Source organism: Telmatherina bonti (assembly GCF_933228915.1).
Source record: "Telmatherina bonti genome assembly, chromosome: 16".
In the NCBI taxonomy this organism is placed as follows: Eukaryota; Metazoa; Chordata; class Actinopteri; order Atheriniformes; family Telmatherinidae; genus Telmatherina; species Telmatherina bonti.
This window is the reverse complement of record NC_136614.1, coordinates 17,552,533-17,572,936: the sequence shown is the minus strand read 5'-3', so window position 1 is coordinate 17,572,936 and position 20,404 is coordinate 17,552,533. Positions and strand designations below refer to the sequence as shown.

At 36.1% G+C, this 20,404-nt stretch overlaps 2 protein-coding genes across 5 annotated transcripts; both read left to right on the top strand.

Annotated features, from left to right (window-relative positions):
* The first annotated feature begins 1,650 nt into the window (after nucleotides 1–1,650).
* rnf8 (ring finger protein 8, E3 ubiquitin protein ligase) lies at nucleotides 1,651–9,167 on the top strand. 4 transcript variants are annotated; one of them, XM_079255216.1, is made up of 9 exons: nucleotides 1,651–1,836; nucleotides 2,063–2,191; nucleotides 3,093–3,538; nucleotides 4,129–4,321; nucleotides 4,893–4,979; nucleotides 5,078–5,185; nucleotides 5,303–5,507; nucleotides 6,096–6,131; nucleotides 8,062–9,167. In XM_079255216.1, the coding sequence occupies exons 1-9, from the start codon at nucleotides 1,714–1,716 to the stop codon at nucleotides 8,232–8,234; spliced, it is 1,500 nt and encodes a 499-aa protein (XP_079111342.1). In that variant the 5' UTR covers nucleotides 1,651–1,713; the 3' UTR covers nucleotides 8,235–9,167. The 4 variants fall into 4 exon arrangements, with proteins under 4 accessions (XP_079111342.1, XP_079111345.1, XP_079111344.1 ...); XM_079255219.1 differs by having other exon boundaries at nucleotides 5,303–5,514; nucleotides 8,062–8,152; XM_079255218.1 differs by lacking the exon at nucleotides 8,062–9,167 and adding an exon at nucleotides 6,207–7,115.
* A 3,652-nt stretch (nucleotides 9,168–12,819) lies between these two features.
* On the top strand, nucleotides 12,820–15,641 carry drc5 (dynein regulatory complex subunit 5; the record flags this gene model as incomplete). Its single annotated transcript, XM_079255071.1, has 4 exons — nucleotides 12,820–12,919; nucleotides 13,064–13,638; nucleotides 13,785–14,234; nucleotides 15,474–15,641. 4 exons carry the CDS (start codon nucleotides 12,820–12,822, stop codon nucleotides 15,639–15,641), a joined length of 1,293 nt encoding a protein of 430 aa, XP_079111197.1.
* Nucleotides 15,642–20,404: the final 4,763 nt, after the last annotated feature.

The following is a 20,404-nucleotide window of genomic DNA, read 5'->3' as shown; positions in this document are numbered from 1 at the left end:
CTTTGACCGATTTTAAACGTAAATAAACAGGATTTCAAATAATTGAGAATTATTGCCTAGTAGCATTGTTACAACAAAGATATATTCAGCTAAACACATTTCTTTAGTTTCTTTGCTAAGTGTACACTTCACTATAGTTTTTGGTGTGTGTGTGTTGTGTGCAAGGCCGGATTATCCAATGGCAATTACGGGCACAGGCCCAAGGGCCGACGCACACTTGGGGCCCATATGGGGCCCATGTAGGGCAAACACCAGCAGTTTGGACATGAAACAAAATGTACATAAAAGCCAGATAGTTACACATTTACCAATAGAGTAATGCTATTGGTACCATTGGCTGAGAGATGTTAAAAATGCCATTTCACAGTGTATCATTCACAATTTTCACAATGTTGCGGGGGGGAAAGGGACTCATGGAACACTGAGCCCATTGGCCTGTCCACTTTTAATCCGGCCCTGGTTGTGTGTCATTCTTATTATTATCAACAGAGAAGACAGTAGTATTTCTGGATTATTTTCACACATTGCTTGTCTTTGCTTCATTGATTTTAAGATGCATTTGTGGATTGTGCAATAAACTGTGTTCACAGACATCAATTTCCATGCAGGAATCATGCCAGTTTTGAATGTCGGCTAGGAGATTGTGGGTGTTCAATATTGAATCAAGTTGCATGTGTACAGACATATCTCCAGATTTCCTGAATCTTTTGAAATTATGTTCTATAGATGATGGAACACTTAAACGTTTCACATTCTTACATTAAAGAGCATTATTTGCCCATACTTTCCTTTCTTGAGATATCTTCCTTCCTTAAACTATGTGTTACTTTATAGATTTGAGATGTTGTCTATGTTCTTTAATTAAGGAAATGTTGGTTTGTGAAACTTCCAATTGGATGTATTCACTTTTCATCCACTTCTTATGCAGTGTCCTGCCTTTCATGGTTGCAAATGTTTGTAAGACTTAATTACACAAGTATATTTTCTTTAGACCATTGATCTACAAGTTAAATCTTGTTCTTGATAAGATAACACTAATATATTGGTAATAAAAGAAAAAAATGTCAGAGAGCTCAAAAATAGAAGTGTATTATTTTAAGAAGTGTCAGTGCAATTTGGCACCACCAAATATTGTTTTGTCATTTTGATATTTAAGCATTTCTCATTTTTCTTGTATCCAAGCGACTGAAATGAGTTTCCTCAGCAGGGTGGCCGGGCTCTCCCTTAAAGATAGGGTGAGGAGCTTGGTCATCCTGGAGGGGCTCAGCATAGAGGTGGTTCGGGCATCTGGTCAGGATGCCTCCTGGACGCCTCCCTGGTGAGGAGTTCTAGGCACGTCCCTCTGGCAGGAGACCCCGAGGAAGACCCAGGACACGCTGGAGGGATCATATCTCCCGGCTGGCCTGGGAATGCCTTAAATCAGGTTTGGATTTGTTGAGTGTTTATTTGTTTTTATAAAGTAAGACTTACCACTGTTACATTCAGTTTTTACATAATTATTCAAATTAAATTTATTTATTTATTTAAACAGACAAACTGGTGCCGACAGGTTTTATTTTGTAAAATAAAAAAATAAATTAAGGGGGAGGCTACTTCCGGTGTGGTCCCGTCAGTTTCGATGCTAGGAGGCTGTTAGCTCGCGGTTGAGCGACGAAGAGCCTGCATTGAGGCAGCGATGGAGTGTCTTGAAATGACCATTTGACATGAGATAAGATGGATAGTGCAACGACGGACTCCTGTGCGGCCGAGGAGGATGAATGCTCAGACTCGGAAGTTTTATGTCTGATGAGAGTTGGAAGAAATTCAGACTGGCTTCGCTTGTTCGAAAACACTGAGGTGCAGTTTGCTAATGTTAGCTAAACTTGTATAAAACCCGAAACTCGTCCAGGTTTACTGCAGATTCAGTTTCATCTCAACTGATATATTTGTTGTTTATATATAATATTGATAATCTTCGTTGTGTTAACGACAACAACAAGACGTAAATGGGACCTTTTAGCTATTTAAAGAGCTGTAAGTAGATGGCTAATAGGCAGGTTTGGCTTTTTCGTTTACTTTACAGATAACTGTGGGACGTGGTGTGAATGTAACATACCAGCTGATTTCTCAGAAGTGTCCTCTCATGATCTCCAGACTTCACTGCACTTTCCAGCAAAGGGATGACGACCAGTGGACAGTGACAGACACAAAGGTGACCAATTTTCTGATTAGAAAAAAATCCAAGATTTTTTATTTTTACTGGATTGTATGTTTTTGGTTTTATTGCAAAAACATATACTGATTTTTTTTTATTTTTACTGGATTGTTTGTTGTTGGTTTTATTTCATAAACATATACTGAATAAGAGGTTTAATATACATACTTGGAGATGTTTTTAAGGCACCTATTTCATTTATAAGTTTATATATACATGTATATGTTCTCTTAAGAAAAACACCTTGTATCTGTTCAGTTCCCTTGAACATTTATTCTGCTTTATTTGCATAGTTCCCCTTTACAAAAAGTAATAAATGAATTTTTGCTGAGAATTCAGTAGGTTTAATTTTGGTTCAATTCAAATCCACTTAAAACAAAACCAATATATGATAATTTTATGCCATTTGGTCTGGAAAACGCAACATCCAGATTCGCTTCAAGTTTTTATTCTTCAGACTACAGTTTTCCTCTCCACTTCAGATTACAGCAGTTTTCACATTGTTGGTAGCTGCTAACAATCTTTCTAGGTAATACAAGGGTAGGTAGTTTGAGGTGATGGCCAAACCTGTTGACATTCATTTGTGCTGAAAAAATAGCCTGTTTGCTCCATCAGTGCATTTACTTAAACTTGTGTAATGTTTATCATCATTATTTACATTTAGATTTAATTTCAGATGGATTTATCACCCAGTCCTGACTGTAGTTTCTTGATATGCATAAGTATTTCACAGTTTTAAACACTTTATGTGGTATTCATTAAAAAGACTATCTAAAATTCATTCAAATTTGCTGAACTGTTAGAAAACTTGACATAAATTCAGCACTTGTGTAAAAAAACCATTCTATGTTCAGATATTGTCAGCAGAAACTGATGAACACAGTCCTCTCTTTCTCAGAGTCTCAATGGTGTGTGGGTTAATGGAAATCGCATACCCCCCAATGAAGCCCATCTTCTTAGGCTCGGAGACTCTATACAGCTTGGAGTTCCTCTTTCAGGATCTGGAGTAGAATTTGACTATATCCTTGTCCAGCGGTCACTAAAAGACATTAAACTCTACCTGACAAAGTGGCATGGGGAGGTTACAAAAGGACCCCACATACCCAGAAAGTCCAAGAGGAAGCTGGCTGTGGAAGAAGTTGAGCCTTCTACCTCAAAGCTCAAACTGTACCGCTGGTCTTCCTCAGACAAGTCCTTTGCAAAGCCCAGCTCTTTTTCTCCGGTAAAATGCCAGCAGACGCTCAGTCACACACTGCAAGAGACTTCATCCAATAGGAAAGTCCAGGAAGCAGAGCCACCCTCCAGTGGATCCAGCTCTTCCAGTGACCTGTGCCACCTGCAGAGGTAAGCTATAGTTTCTTCAAAGATATCACAATCAAAATCCAGAATACAGATATTTGTATTTCTTATCTTTTCATTGGAAAGAGTCAGTTGACTGAACTTTTGTCTGTTAATCGATGATGGGGCTGCTCAAAAAGAAGCACAGTTGTTCAACTAAGACATTATATGCAGTCTTAAATGGCTCAAAGCGGAAATTAACACAGTTCAGCAAAATGCTGATTCGATTAATTGACAAATCTTTTTAAAACTGCTGCAAAGTATCCAGCCAGCAATTTCCAGATTCCTTTCAGACTCCTCTGTCCATCTGAATCTTTCCACCAGTTACACACAAAATAATTTTAACCCCATTTCCAAGTTGCAACCTGGCATGTCATTACTGATTAAAAATGGAACTAGTCTGTATGTAATATCAATTCTATGTGAGGAAAAAAGTAATATTTATAGAAATGTGCCAAATAAAACTTTTTCCCACTTCCATGTTCATTTAACTTCTACAACTGTAAAAATAGATTTTTCTGCTTTGGAAAATAGCTATTTAAATCAACTTAATTTTGTTCTTTGTGTAACATTTTGTTTGCATTGAATTGTTACAGACTCAATCAGGACATTCAGATTTTAAGTGAGCATGTTGAGGACATTCAGAGGCAAATGACATCTCCGGATGGTGAACCCAAAGAGGCAGAGCAGATCCAGAAGACACAGAGTCAGCCGCACATGCAGCAAGGCAATCTGCACCAGCCGGAGACTTTAAACAAGTTTTTCAGTGAATCAAAGAGGCAGACAGAGGTAAGACGTTTTCATTTACAGGGTTAGATAAAGTAAATGATAGTTTTTATGCAAATTTTTCAGGAGAAACCTTTTCTCTTGTTTTTTTTTTTCACGTGGAGTCTTATGCATGCCATGGAACATGCACAGACAGGATTTTTGACACCATCATAAACTATAGATCTTTTTTTTTATGGGAGACTTAAGATAAGGAAAGCTGCGTGCAAGAATAACAGTCACCTTTCCTACTTACAATTATTAAGCGAGAACTGGGCTCCCTCATATGTTCTTAGGAATACAGTATTTGTAAAAATTACCATCACCCTTAAATGTTATTTATAATTAAATTGTGACTGTATATGTACTTAGGAGCATAAAACTGAGCAACAGAGGAGCTTGTTAAAAGACAGCAGCAAGACCCCTTAGAAGAGATAAGAAGTAGACAGGGTGTGTTATTAAAATATAACATTCCAATATCTGCCTGCATTGTTAAAAAAAACTTAAATAGCTTGTGTTAGCATAAAATTGTTTCAAGAAATAATTAAAGCGAGCTAATTTGCATAAGTGAACCTGTATTTGACATCCTCTGCAGAACCAAGAGATAGAAGAACCTGCTCTTTCTCGACAAGCCTTTGAGGAGATGCTCTCTGCCAAAAACAAAGAACTGGAGGTGACGAAGGTATTGTAAAAAGGTTTTTTTTTGTTGTTGTTGCTTTTTTTGCACATTTTCACCTTCTTTTGACTGTTACTTTTAAGGTTTTGTTTCTGTTTTTAAAGGAAGAGAAAGAAAAGGCAAGGGCCCAAAAAGAGGAGGTAGTCACACAAGTGACTGAAGTCCTGGAGAATGAACTTCAGTGCATCATCTGTTCAGAGCTGTTCATTGAGGTAGGCTGTCATTGGATTAAGATGATATAATCTTTGCTGCCGCTTGCTGTTCACTCCAAAAATGGGAGAAAAAAAAAGAAACAATAACATAAAAATTAACTTTGCATTTGTGTGCAGGCAGTTACTCTAAACTGCGCTCACAGCTTCTGCTTGTACTGCATCAACCAGTGGCGCAAAAAAAAGGATGAGTGTCCCATCTGCAGACAGGCCATCCAGTCCCAGACCCACTGTCTGGCTCTGGACAACTGCATTGATGGCATGGTGGAAAACCTGAGCTCAGACATGAAGGCCAGGCGTCAGGCCCTCATCGCTGAGAGGAAAGGTGAGAGGTGCGTTCTGCTTACTGTCCTACAATAAATGCATTTAAGTCATGACTGTCGTCATCCCGGTTTGATTTATTTGGTATTTTAACTGGTTAGGGAATAAGGGGGGAAAAGAAAGGAAAGCTAAATGTTGACAAAATATGGGGTAGTGGAAACAAGTCTTAATTTTTTATTTGTTTATTTATTTATTGAATTTTTTAAAAGTGTTTTTTATTTCTGAGGTTTTCAAGAGAATTACCTGATTTATAATAGCAATAATATAGTAAGAGTAGCAACTCAGTAAGACCTAAACCCTCATTTAAACAAGTACTCTAAAACGCAGGCACTGTTTGAACCAATTATATAAAAACTTTAGTTTCCCATAGAATTCCCATAATTATTAACATCCACAAATCCTTTTTTTTAATTATCATGTAGTTTTGATAGTATTATGAAAGATCCACACCTTTGGCTTTTTTAAATATTTTTATATATTTGATTTAATATTTGTTGAAAATATATAGAAATACACAGATGTGGCTCCAGGTTAAAAAATCTTTTTCAGAATGCAGAAAAAAAAACCCTAAAGTAAATTTTCCTTGTTGCAGATGAGCAAGCTTGTGGTCGTAATATCATCCAATCAGGTCAGTGGAGCTTTAAATTACCTTTGAGAATTAATTACAATGAGCACGGTAACAGTGAGTCTGATTATTCAACAGGAGGAGGTTAAATGATGTATTGGAAACATGGAAAAAGTGAGACAGCAACTTAAAATGAGTGTACAGCCAAGGTTTCCAGGGGTAAGACGTTCACCTAACAAGGAAAGAGAAAATAGTCCAGCAGAGTAGTACACTTCCACCAGACAAGATGAAAGCTGAAGGTACAACCCCCACAGAGTTGCTAATATATGATTTTGGCCAGTCAGTCTTTTCCAGAAATATCCTTGAAAGGTAATGTCTGCTTGCTAAAATGCTTTAATCCTGCTGTAATCCCAAGTTGCATGAAGACAGTGCAGTGTTAGCATTGCTTTCACTTCTGCATGTAAATCTGTGGAGGATTTTAAACATTTACAACTTGCACAGACCTGTTTTTTAAGATCCTAAAACTGAAAGAAAAAAAAAGTTGTTGCAATTCAGCTACATAAATAGTTTCTGGTAAGATTGAACAGCAGCTTCTATGAAGTCATCTTTTGCAGAAGCAGGTCCTCTGAGTGGATACTGCATCTGTGCAACACTGTCAGACTTTTCTGGTGTTCCCAGATTATTCAGATACATCCTCCTTCCTTTCAACACATTCTGCTGGATCTTAAATATAAAAACAATTTAACCACCTTTGTTTTCATTAAGATAATGAAGGAGCTGGAGGCATTGCCTCTGATTTTCTCTATAAGGTTAATTTTATGAATAATTTTAGAAAAGATTTAAATTTGATTTATTTTTTTTAACAGCTGCTGTCTTATTAAAAATGAATGTGCGATTTACTGCAAGCTATTGAAACATTACACAATAACAGCAACGATGGCTGTAATCACAATAATTTTCACATAAACTGAGGTGCTATCGGAAATTATTACCATTGGCCAGTATCAGAATTTGATGGCAGCCCCAAAAGAGCAAATCGATGCATCTCAACACAAAGCTCAGACAGATCACTGAAGCTGTTTAGAAGTTTTTGAATCAGTGAATAAGATGTGTTTTTATATATATATATATATATATATATATATATATATATATATATATATATATATATATATATATATATATATATATATATATATATATATATATATATATATATATAAAAGTCAGCTCATACGGTGAGAATATGTCATTTAGGTGGTCTGTAATGTGGAGCAAAGCAAGTGTTTCCAACACAAGATGGCAGCACAAGGATCTCTTTCTTTCTTTATCATTTTCTTTTTTGAAATACTGAAGAAAGCTAAACATTCAGTAAAACTACATTATTTATTTGAGACACAATGATGCTAAAACAGAGTGTAGAACCATAACAAAAGATTTTAAAAAATGGCTTCTTTTCCTCTTATATTCCATAAAGTTTTAACCACACATGTTTTTCCTTTTGTATCAATAAAGTACATTTTCATAAGTTGGACTAAAATAGATATAAAAAAAAACAAGAATTTCTAACAGCTGTTTAAGTACTATTCAAGATCTAAAAAGAATCATAACTTTTGGATGTTTTAATCTCAGCCTTTTGTTCATTTTCTTTTCACTTCAGAATATTAAAATATCTAGTTTACCAAAAATCCTCTCTTAGTAGTCATTCAGAGGTTTTACATGTAGGCAGTTTTACATCTGCTTCTTTATTAAGGTTGACTGTTCATCCCACCTTTAGGAGTGCACCTTTTTTTTTTTTTTTTTTTTTTTTTTTAATATCACTTGTGAGTGTAAAATAAACCCTTATGGAAGTCAAACCTTTATTTCACACAATTTTTAAAACAATAGTTTACTCTCCAGTGTCATATTAAGGACATGAAAGTGGCTGAAAGGGATGTTGCTGCTGCCAAAAATGTTTGCAGAGAAACTGACTTTGCTTTTTCGTGTTTTCCAGCAGCTCACACTGCAGATGTGATGGTGATCCACGATGATGACAGTAGCAGGAGCAGCGACAGTGATGGTAGCATGGTGTCCATATATAGCAGCCTCAGCTCTGTGGTCTCTGTGGACACTGACAGTAGCATCCATTTGGACTCTGATGACAGTTTAGATGACTATGAAGATTAGCGCTTTTTTCTCATGAACGCTGGAATATAAAATGGACTCTAGGGTGAGGAGTTTCCCATTTCGTTGAATGTTCCAGGGAAATGATATTGTACTCAAATTTAAGTCTCATTAGGTCTATTTACATGGTTTTGCTGAGATTCACGTTTTTGTTTTTTTATTTTCAGATTAATATTTGTGTTATTGTTAAGATTTTCAGCAAAAAGAAATAAAGTTTCTTAATGCATTTTCACCGTCACACCTGTCTGTATGTTCCGATGCACATTTTGATGTTGTGCAACAGCATTATAAAACTTCAAATGATTATCTTCAGCTGGTCGTAATCACATTACTTCATGTTTAACTTGAATGAAAAAATGTATGTAAGCTTGACTTTTTTTTTATATCAGGAAAATGTAGAATGTCATGCAGAATCCTCTCTGGGTCTCTATGTAGATAAATGGAAGTGGTTCCGTTTGCAGTGTCGCTGTATGAATAGAACTTTCTTTACCACTCTGGTTTACAGTCTCTTGAGTAGAGGTGCTGTGATACAATATTTTAATGCCATTATGATACCAAAAGAAAAAAATGTTTTTGAAACATGACAATAGCTTATAAAAATGTTACCAGATGTAGGAACATTTTGTAGTGTTTTTAGGTTCCTTGTCTCCGTTGTGAGTGCGGTTCAGTTAATGGAAAAATATGTTAAAAGTATGTTATTGCAAATTTTTGTGAAATCAATAATAGCTTTCACAGGATTAAATAGGTTAGCTGTACTTTCCATTGTGCCATCAGTGAGTGATAGAGTTGCTCGTTAACTTTCCAATAATAGCTGTCATGCTGGGATAAAACCTCTAAAATTTGCTTTAACAGCAAACACCTGAAAAATGTTTGTACACTTATTGCCAAAATCTTCCTATGTTTCAGCACCATATCATTAACAATTTTAATGTTTTTCCATTTCAAACAAATTATGACAGTGTTTGAAAACATATTTATTTTACTGTCTGAAAAAATGACAGTAATTCATTAGTACTATAGTTCTTCTGTCTCTTAAATAATCCACTTTGTCTTGTGTTACATAAAACATTACCATCAACTTTGAAGAAGACTTATTTGTAATGACTTAAATCATTAATGATGCCATTTAGTCATTGATGCTGAGTGGCTCCCTGCTTTCTAGGTATCCGCTGACCTCATAACACAGGCTGTAGGATTTCACTGAAAGGCTGCTGAGCTGTAAAAAGAGTAAAAGAATATCAATCACTCCCACTGGCAGCACTGACGAGTTTTAGCTCAGCTTAAACTGTTTGTGTTTTATCAAAATCACTGTAATAATGAGAGAAATATTAATGCTAATATAACAATTTTGCAGCTTTTTAATACTCTTTGACATTCTTTCATTTAGTAGTTTGAGAAAACACTACAGCTGCAGATATAGTACAAGACAAGTGCAACCTTTTCAAAAACATTCCCCATTTGTTACATTTCTTGAGCTGAAGAGTGCAATGTTAGTTTTAATTAAAAATGAAAATGAAGGCTAAATTTTCAGAAATGTATCCTGCTGGAGTGGGTGTCATGTCTAAATATAGGGTTTTATCTTGCAAGTAACTTCACATTTGCACTTAATCCTCCTGTATACGGTGATTAATTACATCATGCTGTGTTGCCTAGGAACTAATGCAACAGCTCTTTGAGCTGTGAAAGTAAAATGAGGTGTGATGATACCGGCTGTAGGCAGGCAGCGTTGATGCTGCTGCGTGTGTTAACTCCTTGCCCAGTCCTTTGTTAGGGGCTTTATTGTACTAAATTTAATGATTGCTTGTATTCAGTTCTACATTATATGAACCTTTCAAATGAAACAGCATCCATTCAGTAAGCTGCATGAGCCAGCGTGAGGTCAAGCATGAGGAGTGTGCGAAATTACTGTTTGTTTGTTTTTTTAAATCGAACACAGAATTTTTATTTTTCCTGATGCCCAAGAAGAATTTGAATACCTAAAAAAAACAAGGCCACAAGGCAAAGGCACAAAATGCATAATGTCCTATTATGTTTTGTCTTATATATTACTACTTATTTATGTAAACATACTGCCTCTTTTAAACATTTTTAATTTGCAAGTGAACATGCAAACTACTAGCAACACTGATTACAAACACACACATTTCAGCAAAAGTCATCTTGAAATAAATAGTATAAAGAATTAATTACCTTGTTATGCTGATTCTGTTTCGGTCATCTTAACTGCATGGCTGTTTATTTGCCAATTTAACATCTCGGATTAAAGAAAAATAATTGGAAAATAACTCTATTCAGACTATTTATACCATGACTTTTGATTAATCTGTAATCAATAGTATTTCAAAGAATGTTTTCATTCATTTACAGTTGTTTACTTCTATTAGTGACATAAGACCATCAAACTGTATAAAATAAATAAGGGTTTATTTCTTTTCAACGGTCTAAATAATGTTTGACAAGTGAATCATGCAGCTTTGTGACAAAACAATAGACACACAAAATAACAAGTGAGCCTTCAAAGCTCCTGTATGATTCTGACGTGATTCACCCCACAGTGACTTTACCCAGAGTGCACTGGGACATCATCTCATGGAGTGAGTTTGCTTCCTGTGCCTGGCTGATGCCACAGCAGTCCATTAAAGGCAGAGTATCAGGGAAGAGTGTGCTTGTCAGGCCGAATTACACGAGGACGACACTGATGGACTGCCTCAGGGCTACAGTTGGAGCCACTCATTTCTCCATCCGACTCCTGGAGCGAGCTCATGATGCCAGTAACAGCCATCACTCTCTCTCTTGCATGCTTTGTGCACAAGCATATGAGAGATAAAGTTGCTGCATCATACACCAGCCCTAATTCATGTGTGTTCATAGGAGAATGTTGTCATGTATCTGTTAAAAGCAACAAGAACTTGGCTCGACATTGATAACTCGTTGTAAAGATAAAACATAATCAGTAATAGGATTAATTGTTAATAACTAATATTTCAAGCACAGATTCCATAAATTCCCTTATGTATGTGGAAATTTGTTATGTTCCTTTTTTTTCAAATTTTCAGGCAATGTTAACATTCAGAAAAATGTTTGGAAAGTGTTTTATAGCATCTAAGTGACAAGGCTGCACCTCGTCTTTTGAAAAATTCAAAATTGTAAACATCATTTTGTTGCATACTGGTTGATTTAATGCTGATGGGAAATTTTATTTTAGAAGCAAATCAGTTTTAAACATCACATTCCTCCAATATATGAAGTTTCTACTCAACAGTCTTACATAAGTATTGACAGTTTTCCCCTTCTATTTGTGCACCTGCTTCATGTTGTTTGCAAGACAGATGGATTCAGTCCAGTCCTTCTCCACCCAATAAATAAATAAATAAATAAACATGCTCTGTATCCAAGGTCCATCTGGCAGTTTTGAATAATCTGAATGTGGTTCACAGCATGATCCATGCTCCCCCACACTATTATACAAACCCAGAAACACAAACAATATGCAGTGTTAGCAGAATCTTGTTTACATTTATAAGTGAAATATTTTCCCTGTTCCATTATCATGATTATTTAGATGTCCCCTCAGGTAGGTTCTACTCCCTCCTACATTATTATTGTTATTATTATTATTATAAGACCAACTTGCTCAAATTTGACCGCCTTGGCCTCGGTGAAAAGTTGTGGAACTTGGCACACACCACAAGCGAAAATTTCGGTAATCTGTGGTCTGCATACACTTTAATGCAAAAATGGCTCTAAAGCGCCCCCTAGAAACGGAAAAAAAAAAAATCCGCATATAAATGGGCCAAAAAGTTTGTTTTGATGTAGGAAGACGAAATTCGGCATACATGTCTAACCTCAAGACGACTAAAAGAGTCAATGAATTTCCGCCATCCTGGCGTTTTTGGCCATTTTTTTCACCCCATTTTTTTTTTTAATTGGGCACATCGTATTTGACCGAACAAGTCTGAGGGGATTTATGCCACTGGGGGATGCCGCTTGCGGCTTTAATGATCATTATTATTATTATTATTATTATTATTATTATTATTATTATGCTCACACTACTTGTCCATAAATTACGGGAGGCAAGTGTTGCGTTTACAAAAAACGGAAATTCTTTGTTTTGTTTTTTTAAACTCAAATAAAACTAAATAAAAATAACTGTCAATCCTCGTTTTCCTCTCGATTAATTTCCCTAATGTCTACAAACACCGTTTCAACACTTGCAGATTTTATAAGGACTGTCACATTTACATATTTATTTAAAGGGTCCATTTCTCCTGCAACTGTAAACTAAACCAAATGCATTGTGTTTCCATGGAGACAAGCAAACGATCCCAACCACAGTATTCGATCCTAACGAAGGTATCGTGACAATATTTAAACTTCTTTGTTAGATATATACCCTGAAATATTAATTGCGCGTTTGTTTACACTTGAAATAAAGTTTTCAGTGCGCAAGCTAACTGCAGTTTAGCTAACATTAGCTTGATCTCACAAAATATAATTGTTTGTGCACTTTAAATATTTAATAACTTGCAGAGTCCTGGAGCAAGTCGGCATAACTTTCAACAACAGCCAGGCTAAAAACAGAAGTATGAGGAAGAACATTTATGCCGAGGAACCTAACTGGTCCCTGTCCTTGGTGCCCAGTTTATCAGACATCTGCCTGCAATGGATCGTAAACAACTTTGAAAGTATGCTTTCATTTTTACTAATATTATCATATAACTATACATATCATATACATATCATATAACATATAACTAATATTATTCATATTGACGTTTTCTCTCTGCTGTAATATTGGATGTTGACTGTAAACTATGTCACCATTACAGAAAAACCCATATTTGAAGAACTGTTACCAGTCCAGCAAGACTTTGTTCAGGAGAGACTGTCTACTTCTCTTCCCCTGCATGTGACAGTCAACTTGGTTCCTGATGGAGTCTACTGGAAACGATGCTGCAAGGAGCGGTGGTACCTTTGTGATGTCTCACATTATGGCGACAGCTGGAAACGAATGTTCTTTGAGAGGCACATGGAGAACATAATTGAAAATTTTATCCCAGATCTGACAGAGTCAAAGACAGTCCTGGACTTGGTTCCACTTTGCAAAAACTATATAAAAAAGCTGAACATATCACAGCTTCTGCCACCTATCAAGGAGCCCCAGTTAGAGAGAGAGGAAGATGAAGATGGATCAGATTGGTCATTTGAGAATGATGTTGATGAGCCTCAAATGAATCACTTCAACTTTCGCATCCTGCTTGACAAGCTGACACGACTGGAGGAGTTACATCTGGTTTATAGAGTCAAACAATGTGGTATGACATTTGAATGGGCGATGTTTGAGATGACTGACAGAGACTGTGAGTCCCTCGCTTTTGCCCTCAAGTCCTGTAAAACCCTGAAGGTGAATATTGTTAATTTTCTACTTTTCCTTGATGTTGACACTTAAGGAACATTTACATGATCAGGTTAAGGATGTAAAAGTTTTTGTTGGGTATTTTTTTTCCCATACACATTCTTACTAATCCTCACAATGCAATATTTCTACAGCTTTTTAGGCTGCATCAGAGCCATGTTGAGGATAAAAAGTGTCGGGTTCTGGTGAACTATCTTATGGACCACCCCTCCCTTAGGGAACTTGACTTTTCTCATAATCTGATTGGAGACAGTGGAGCTCGGGAAATCAGCAAACTGCTCACCAGGAGTAAATTGCAGGTTCTTAACATGTGCAACAATAGAATTAGTGGTTCAGGAGCCAAAGCAATAGCTCATGCTTTGTCCAGCAACTCCACTCTTCTGGTCCTCAATCTACGTCTTAACCATGTCATGGATGAAGGGGGTCAGGCTATTTGCAAAGCTTTGCTGAACAACACAACTCTGAGCTCACTGCACCTGGGAGGCAATGATGTGACTTCAGTCACTGCCTGTGCGCTGTCTGAAGTACTGACACAGAGTAAAACCCTGAGGAGCATCAATCTGTCCTGCAACAAACTTGGTGAGGTAAGTAAAATGCATCATACCGATTAACCTAATTCACAGCTGCTGTGGACTTAACATATATTCATTCATTCATTCATTTTCCTAACCGCTTAGTCCGATTAAGGGTCACGGGTCAAGCTGGAGCCTATCCCAGCAGTCTTTGGGCGAAAAGCAGGGTACAACCTGGACAGCTCGCCAGTCCCTTAAGATATATTGAAACAAAGGAAAAAAGATTTAAAGAAAAAAAAAAAAGAAAAAAAAGAAGGCTGCTGTAAGATTGTTTCTGCAACACCGAGGCAAATCTGACACTAGGAGGCCTCATCGTGTTTACCTCCATTTAGAGATTTTATCTGCACATCCTATGGGACTGAGAGTTTGTAGCAGACTCAGAACATAATATAGGGATTATTTCTGGTCTGGGAAGACCTCAGGATCATTCAGGAAGACCTGGAAAGTCTTTCCATGCTTGCATGACCAGATACTAGATAAGCAGAAGAGAGCTGTTGGATGGTTTTTTTGGTTTTTGTGGGAGTAAAATTTTTATTTTATTTTATTTTATTTTATTTTTTTATTTTTTTAGTTTAGTTTTGTTTTGTTTTTCATGCCTCATAGATAATATCCACAATATGAATTAGTCAACTCTGGTAATTGGAAGTTGTGATGAACCAGTATTTATCATTTTCACATTTTATCATCTCCACTATGAGGAAATAGTTTCCCTTCTCGTTCAGTATGCTTCTGCTTGAACAGACATGGTGCAGGCAAGAAAACAGTCAGAATAGCTGTAAAGTACAAGAATTTTCAATTATTGATAAGACATGTGGAAAACATGCAATAATGGAAAGCTGAGAGACGTTGTTTCCCCATGTGAGACAGATCTCAATTTTTATCCTTATCGTGTTAGCTCCCCTTTAAGATATCATGGTATACTGTGTCTCTGACTGGAATACACTGCAGAGGATCAGAAGTCACCCACACAGCAGAAATGTAACGTGCAGTAACATCAATATCCCTGACCTTGGTTTGCTTTCTGCAAAAATAGAAAAGGCTGTTTCAGATAAAACAACAAATTACCAGTGACACCATCAATTTGAGTTTGCAAAGCAGGAGCTATTTCAGTCTGCAAGAGTTGCCAGGTGACACATTTTCAAGGTTATCCTCAGTCATAACATCCAGGGATGTTGAACATGAACACATGTCAGAACCAGTGTTGTTGCTGTCCTTTCATTTTCAATGTGTGTGTAAACTATGTCTGTGCAGATCGGAGGTAAGGCTTTGGCAGAGGCAATGTCTCAAAATTTCACCATAACCGAATGTAACATCCACCTGACTGACATCGGTGAGGAGGCTGCTTCTGCCATTGACAAGGTGGTGTGGGCCAATCAGAGTTCAGAACGCAAGAGACAAGCTCAACGGAGGAAACCATAAAACATCCACAGGCCTGTAAAAGATTGATCACTTCTTCTCCATTTATGAACCCTTCATTCATTTAAAAATCACTGTACTTACAATACATCTTACACCATAGTGTAGGAAACTCTTCCTGTTGCTGCGTTGAATTATTTTACTTGAAAAAAAGTCATATTTCAAACTAATGATAGCCCCGATTTATGGAGAAGTTAATGCATAAAATAAATTTAAAAGTTTTTACTGTTGTTACTGTTTTCTGATTTGTAAACAGAAAGAAAGAAAAGTTCCAAATCCAAAATCCCTGAGAAATGCTCTAACTCATTATTAACACAAACGCCTGGTGCAGTGCAAACGTGAATAATTCTGGTGAGTTTCTGTGTTTTTATTATCGACAAATCACACGAAAAGACTGAAATGAGGAACAAACTGACCCAAAGTAAAGCCTGTGTATTCATCAACATGCAAAACAAGTGAAAACTCAAGCATGAGTCACAATGATGCGCAGAACTGCATCCCTTATGTTACCATGAACATGGGCAGCGTTGGACTGTGATTCAAACTATATATGATGCCTTAAAAAAAATTACTCACAGCCCTTGAACTTTTCCACACTTTGTTGCTTCAAAGCCACAAACTTAAATGTGTTTTTTGGGATCGAATGATGTTAGTCATGTTACGTACTCCACAAGTATGGCCTTCATGGAAAAGTGGCAAGAAGAAAACCATAAGAAGTCCCATTTGCATGTTGAAGACACAGCAAACATGGAAAAATTATATTAAAGTTGATCATTTTGATCAATCATGAATCATTTTGTTTCCAATTCAGTTATGTGCTACAATAATGTCAGAAAAAATCCCATAAAAAAAGGTTTGTGGCTGTTTTGTGACATTTTGTGACGATTATTTTTTGAGGCACATAGGTTTGAATAGTGTAGTCGGGGCCAGTTTCAGTATGTTAAAGATGAATGTTTATTTCAAGACATTACTTTTTTTAAACAAATATATTTGCAGCCAGTGTTAATGACTTGGTTTTTTTTGGATCTTCTTTCGGAACCAAATGGGTTGAATGCCACAGAACACAGAAAGATGAATTTACACAAAATGGTCATATTGAACTTCTAGCATCAAAAAGCAGTTGAGTTTGTTTGTCATTTAAATATAAAAACATTGAGAAAATGTTTTAGTGAGCATTTCCATTTATTGAACCGCTTTATTTATTTTGATACACATATTTGGTCTTGAGTCCTTATGTAACATCAAGGCAGCATTGTGGTATTGGCATACATACAGACTTCTTACCAACACAGACAGTGTAATGGTGTTCATTGTGTTCTTTTTTCCCCCAGCTATTAGTCTTTTAAGAGATCACTTGATTTTCTGGAACCGTATTATGAAAGGTAAAGCTATTTTGCAGCTTCATGGTGAATAATTGAGTCAATAACATAAAACTATCTTATAAAACTATAATAGTGATGCAAGAACAGTTTGCAATCAGCATTACCTTTTATCTTCTTTAACCAAAAAGGAGGAACAAAACTGTTTTAAAAATTAGTCTTAGCAAGGTAGCATTTTACAAAGGGCTTGTGTTGCTGTGTGCATAAATCTGCGATTATGTGCAGATTTAACATCTGCATATAATCGCTGTCCTATCCCACTTACCTTTAAAGTGTTTGTGTGTGTGTGTGTGTGAATCACATTCAGCTGAGAACAATATTCACATCAAGTCACTCTCATCTCGATCTTATTTACAGTACAAAGCCTCTCTGCCCTACTTACACAGATGAATACATATATAAAAAGATGAGTCCCAAAGCATTCTCAAGTGAAAGAGCACATACGTCATAACAACCTAATCTACTTGACAAGTACGATAAAGGGTTTTAGTGCTTTTTATGGCCAAAGCGTTTCTTTTAACAGTCTACGGAGGAAATATGACAGCCTTTCAGTCAGATTTACACCTTAAGGTTTTCTTTTGTTCCCACTGTTGTTTCGTAAACATCGCACTAGTAAACACAATTTCTCTACTTTTTGCACACATGACTTTGTTGGAACATCACAGTGAAGTCACTTTAGAGGCTTGTCGGCTGATTGTTAAAGAGAAAAAGTGATGACTTCGGAAACAGTGACTGAAATTAAGCATTTGCTCATTCAGCACAAGTTGGATTGAGAATAAAATAATCGTATGTGGGGTTTGAATGCACTTGATTCTTGTCTTGTTTCTTGTCAGGAACCTGTCTTGAAGCAGGTTTCTGACTTTTGACCAAACCATACTGCAATATAAGGCAGCCCTTCACAGCTGAGGATTTGGAAATGACTGAGTAAATTAGGCAACATTAAAGACTTTATTAAATTAAGTTAGATTTAATTAATTGGCATTCTTGCTTCTTTAGTTGAAGATTTTACACAAATTTTGGGTGATGTACAGTATCTGCCATGACGTTTAACAGGAATGATGTTTATTAATGGTCTTATTACAAAAAACAGATCAGTATTCCTCTAATTTCTAATTTTCTGAAGGGTCTCCATTTTCTTTATCAATGGCAATAATGTCAATTATATTTACATTTTCCAGCTCAGTTTTGAAAAGTAAGATGTTTTTCAACTCTTTTTACAAGATTATAGTATTGACACCAATCTCAAGTGACTGAGTTCCTAGATTTTTCTCTTGCAGAGAAATTCATATCGAGGATAGGCTTCTTTTAAGGTTTATGTCGCTACTAGATTTTGCTTAATCAAATTGCTTAATTTGTAACAAGATTGTAGTCAAAGTGGCTTCAAAATGCCAACTTGGTGAGGAATTCCCTGCTTGTTCACAATTTGTGTCCTGAAATGCAGGAGTATTTGTAAAGTTATTGCAGTCTGCTTTGGCATCCTGTATTCACAACCCCCTCTTTCAAAGATAAACATGAAAGCCGTGGAGGAGTTCAATGAAACATCTTCATGCAGCCCACAGTGAAAGAAGAAAGAAGTGACAAATAAGTATGATGTTGCATGCAGACTCATTGCTCTGAATAACATCCTGAGTTTCTTTTGGGAGAGTGTAGGGCTTGCATAGATGATGAGTAGTGAAAACAGATCTAAGATGATGTGAGGTTTTAAAGAATCTTATTTTTCTTTTGGTTTGGTTTATTGTTGTTCTTTAATAAAGTCTTAATCGCTATTCTCAGTGTATTATTGTATTGCTGTAAATACAGTCCACATAACACCACACATGGAATGTAAAGAGTATGGTAGATTGGTTACAATTCATAGTTTAAGCCCATCTTTAAGACCACAAGTAGCAAATCACAGGCAATATTGTGAAATGACTGATTAACAGTACTACATATTATATATATATATATATATATATATATATGTATGTATGTATGTATATTCTAATGTTTTGACACCATCCTTGATGCTTCCCTACGGTCCACTATGTTAATAAGCATTAACATATTTATGAATGAGTCTTACACTTGATCTCATCATCTGAACTAACACAAGTGCTGATTATAACTACAGAGTAGAAGAAGAAATCTTTATTTGTCGGTATAAATGTTACGAAACACACCACAGTAGTCCTCTGCTTCAAAACCATCAGCAGCTACAACGGGGGAGGTGGGCTGCCATTTGTCTGGCGCCAGGGGAGCATATGGGGGGGGGTTAAAGGGTTTGCTCAAGGGCCCACGGTGGTAGGAGATAAACCACACCTTGACTGTTTGGTTGTTCTGGGTTCTAGTAAAATTTGCAAAACTCGTCCTTTTAAATGCTAATTCATACATATGCCAAGTGAAAGGAAAAGTCCTCATTGGTAGATATTTATGCAACTGTGTTAAACCAGACTCAGATCTGTTCTCCAGCTGATTTTTCTTTCCTGGGAAAAGGTTTGAATTCTCTTTGCTCTGTCTTGACAAGTATTGCCATTTGGGCAAATAAGTGGAGCATCTCCGTTTGCCTAATAAAATGAGAAATGTCCAAAATTTGAGTGTACAACCTGTGCATTATTACTGAGGTAATGACTGCTATCCCCTGTGGGCTTGTGCCTTTCATAGCAATTTTCTTGATTTCCTTAAGCAGTTATAATAATTTGCTTCATTAGACTTGCACCAAATAACTAATTATTAATGATTATTTACTTAATATATTAACACTGTCATCCAATCATCTAGATTTTATGATTGCTTTTTTCTTCTGCATAGGTGCCATTTAAAGTTTAGGTTATGTTTTTCTGTATGTAAATTTAAGAATCTTTCTTGATAAAAGACATTCACTCCTTTATCCTTTTCATGTCTAGGTCTTCTTTTTCTCAAAAAAAAAAAAAAGTTTTCAGGGCATAATGGTTTTAGTTTCATTACCTAAATTTTTTTTTTTTTTACACCTTCCTTGAGCTACCTGTATGTTTTCCTTTTTAGAACCTCCCATTTTGTTTATTCTTGATTTCACATATAGACACAGCTGACTGGGAGCAATGTGCAGCATTTGCTATACTCCATGTCATAAGACCAATTAAAAGAGGTTTCCTTTGTTTCAAGTGACAGCTCTCCTGTTTGAACTTTCAGCTAGTTGATTCAGACTCATTTGCATATTTGAGTCAAAACTGTTTAAAAAAGGGAAAAAAATAATGCTTTAGAGTTTGGAGTCTATTGTGTGATTTTTATCCAGTTAAAACAAAATAACACCTGCATGAACACTGAGTGGTAAATCAATGGTCTTTTTTTTGCTAATTGTTGTAATTAAAGTAGTTCTTAGCATACTTCATTTTAACAACTATTTATATTACACTTTACATTTTGGGT

What these genes read in the sequence shown, in the direction of transcription:
- rnf8 (XM_079255216.1), top strand. Translation starts at nt 1,714, where the DNA reads ATGGATAGTGCAACGACGGACTCCTGTGCGGCCGAGGAGGATGAATGC. An exon ending in GCTTGTTCGAAAACACTGAG is followed by an intron (nt 1,837 to 2,062) that starts GTGCAGTTTGCT and finishes TTTACTTTACAG; the next exon opens with ATAACTGTGGGACGTGGTGT. An exon ending in AAGAACTGGAGGTGACGAAG is followed by an intron (nt 4,980 to 5,077) that starts GTATTGTAAAAA and finishes CTGTTTTTAAAG; the next exon opens with GAAGAGAAAGAAAAGGCAAG.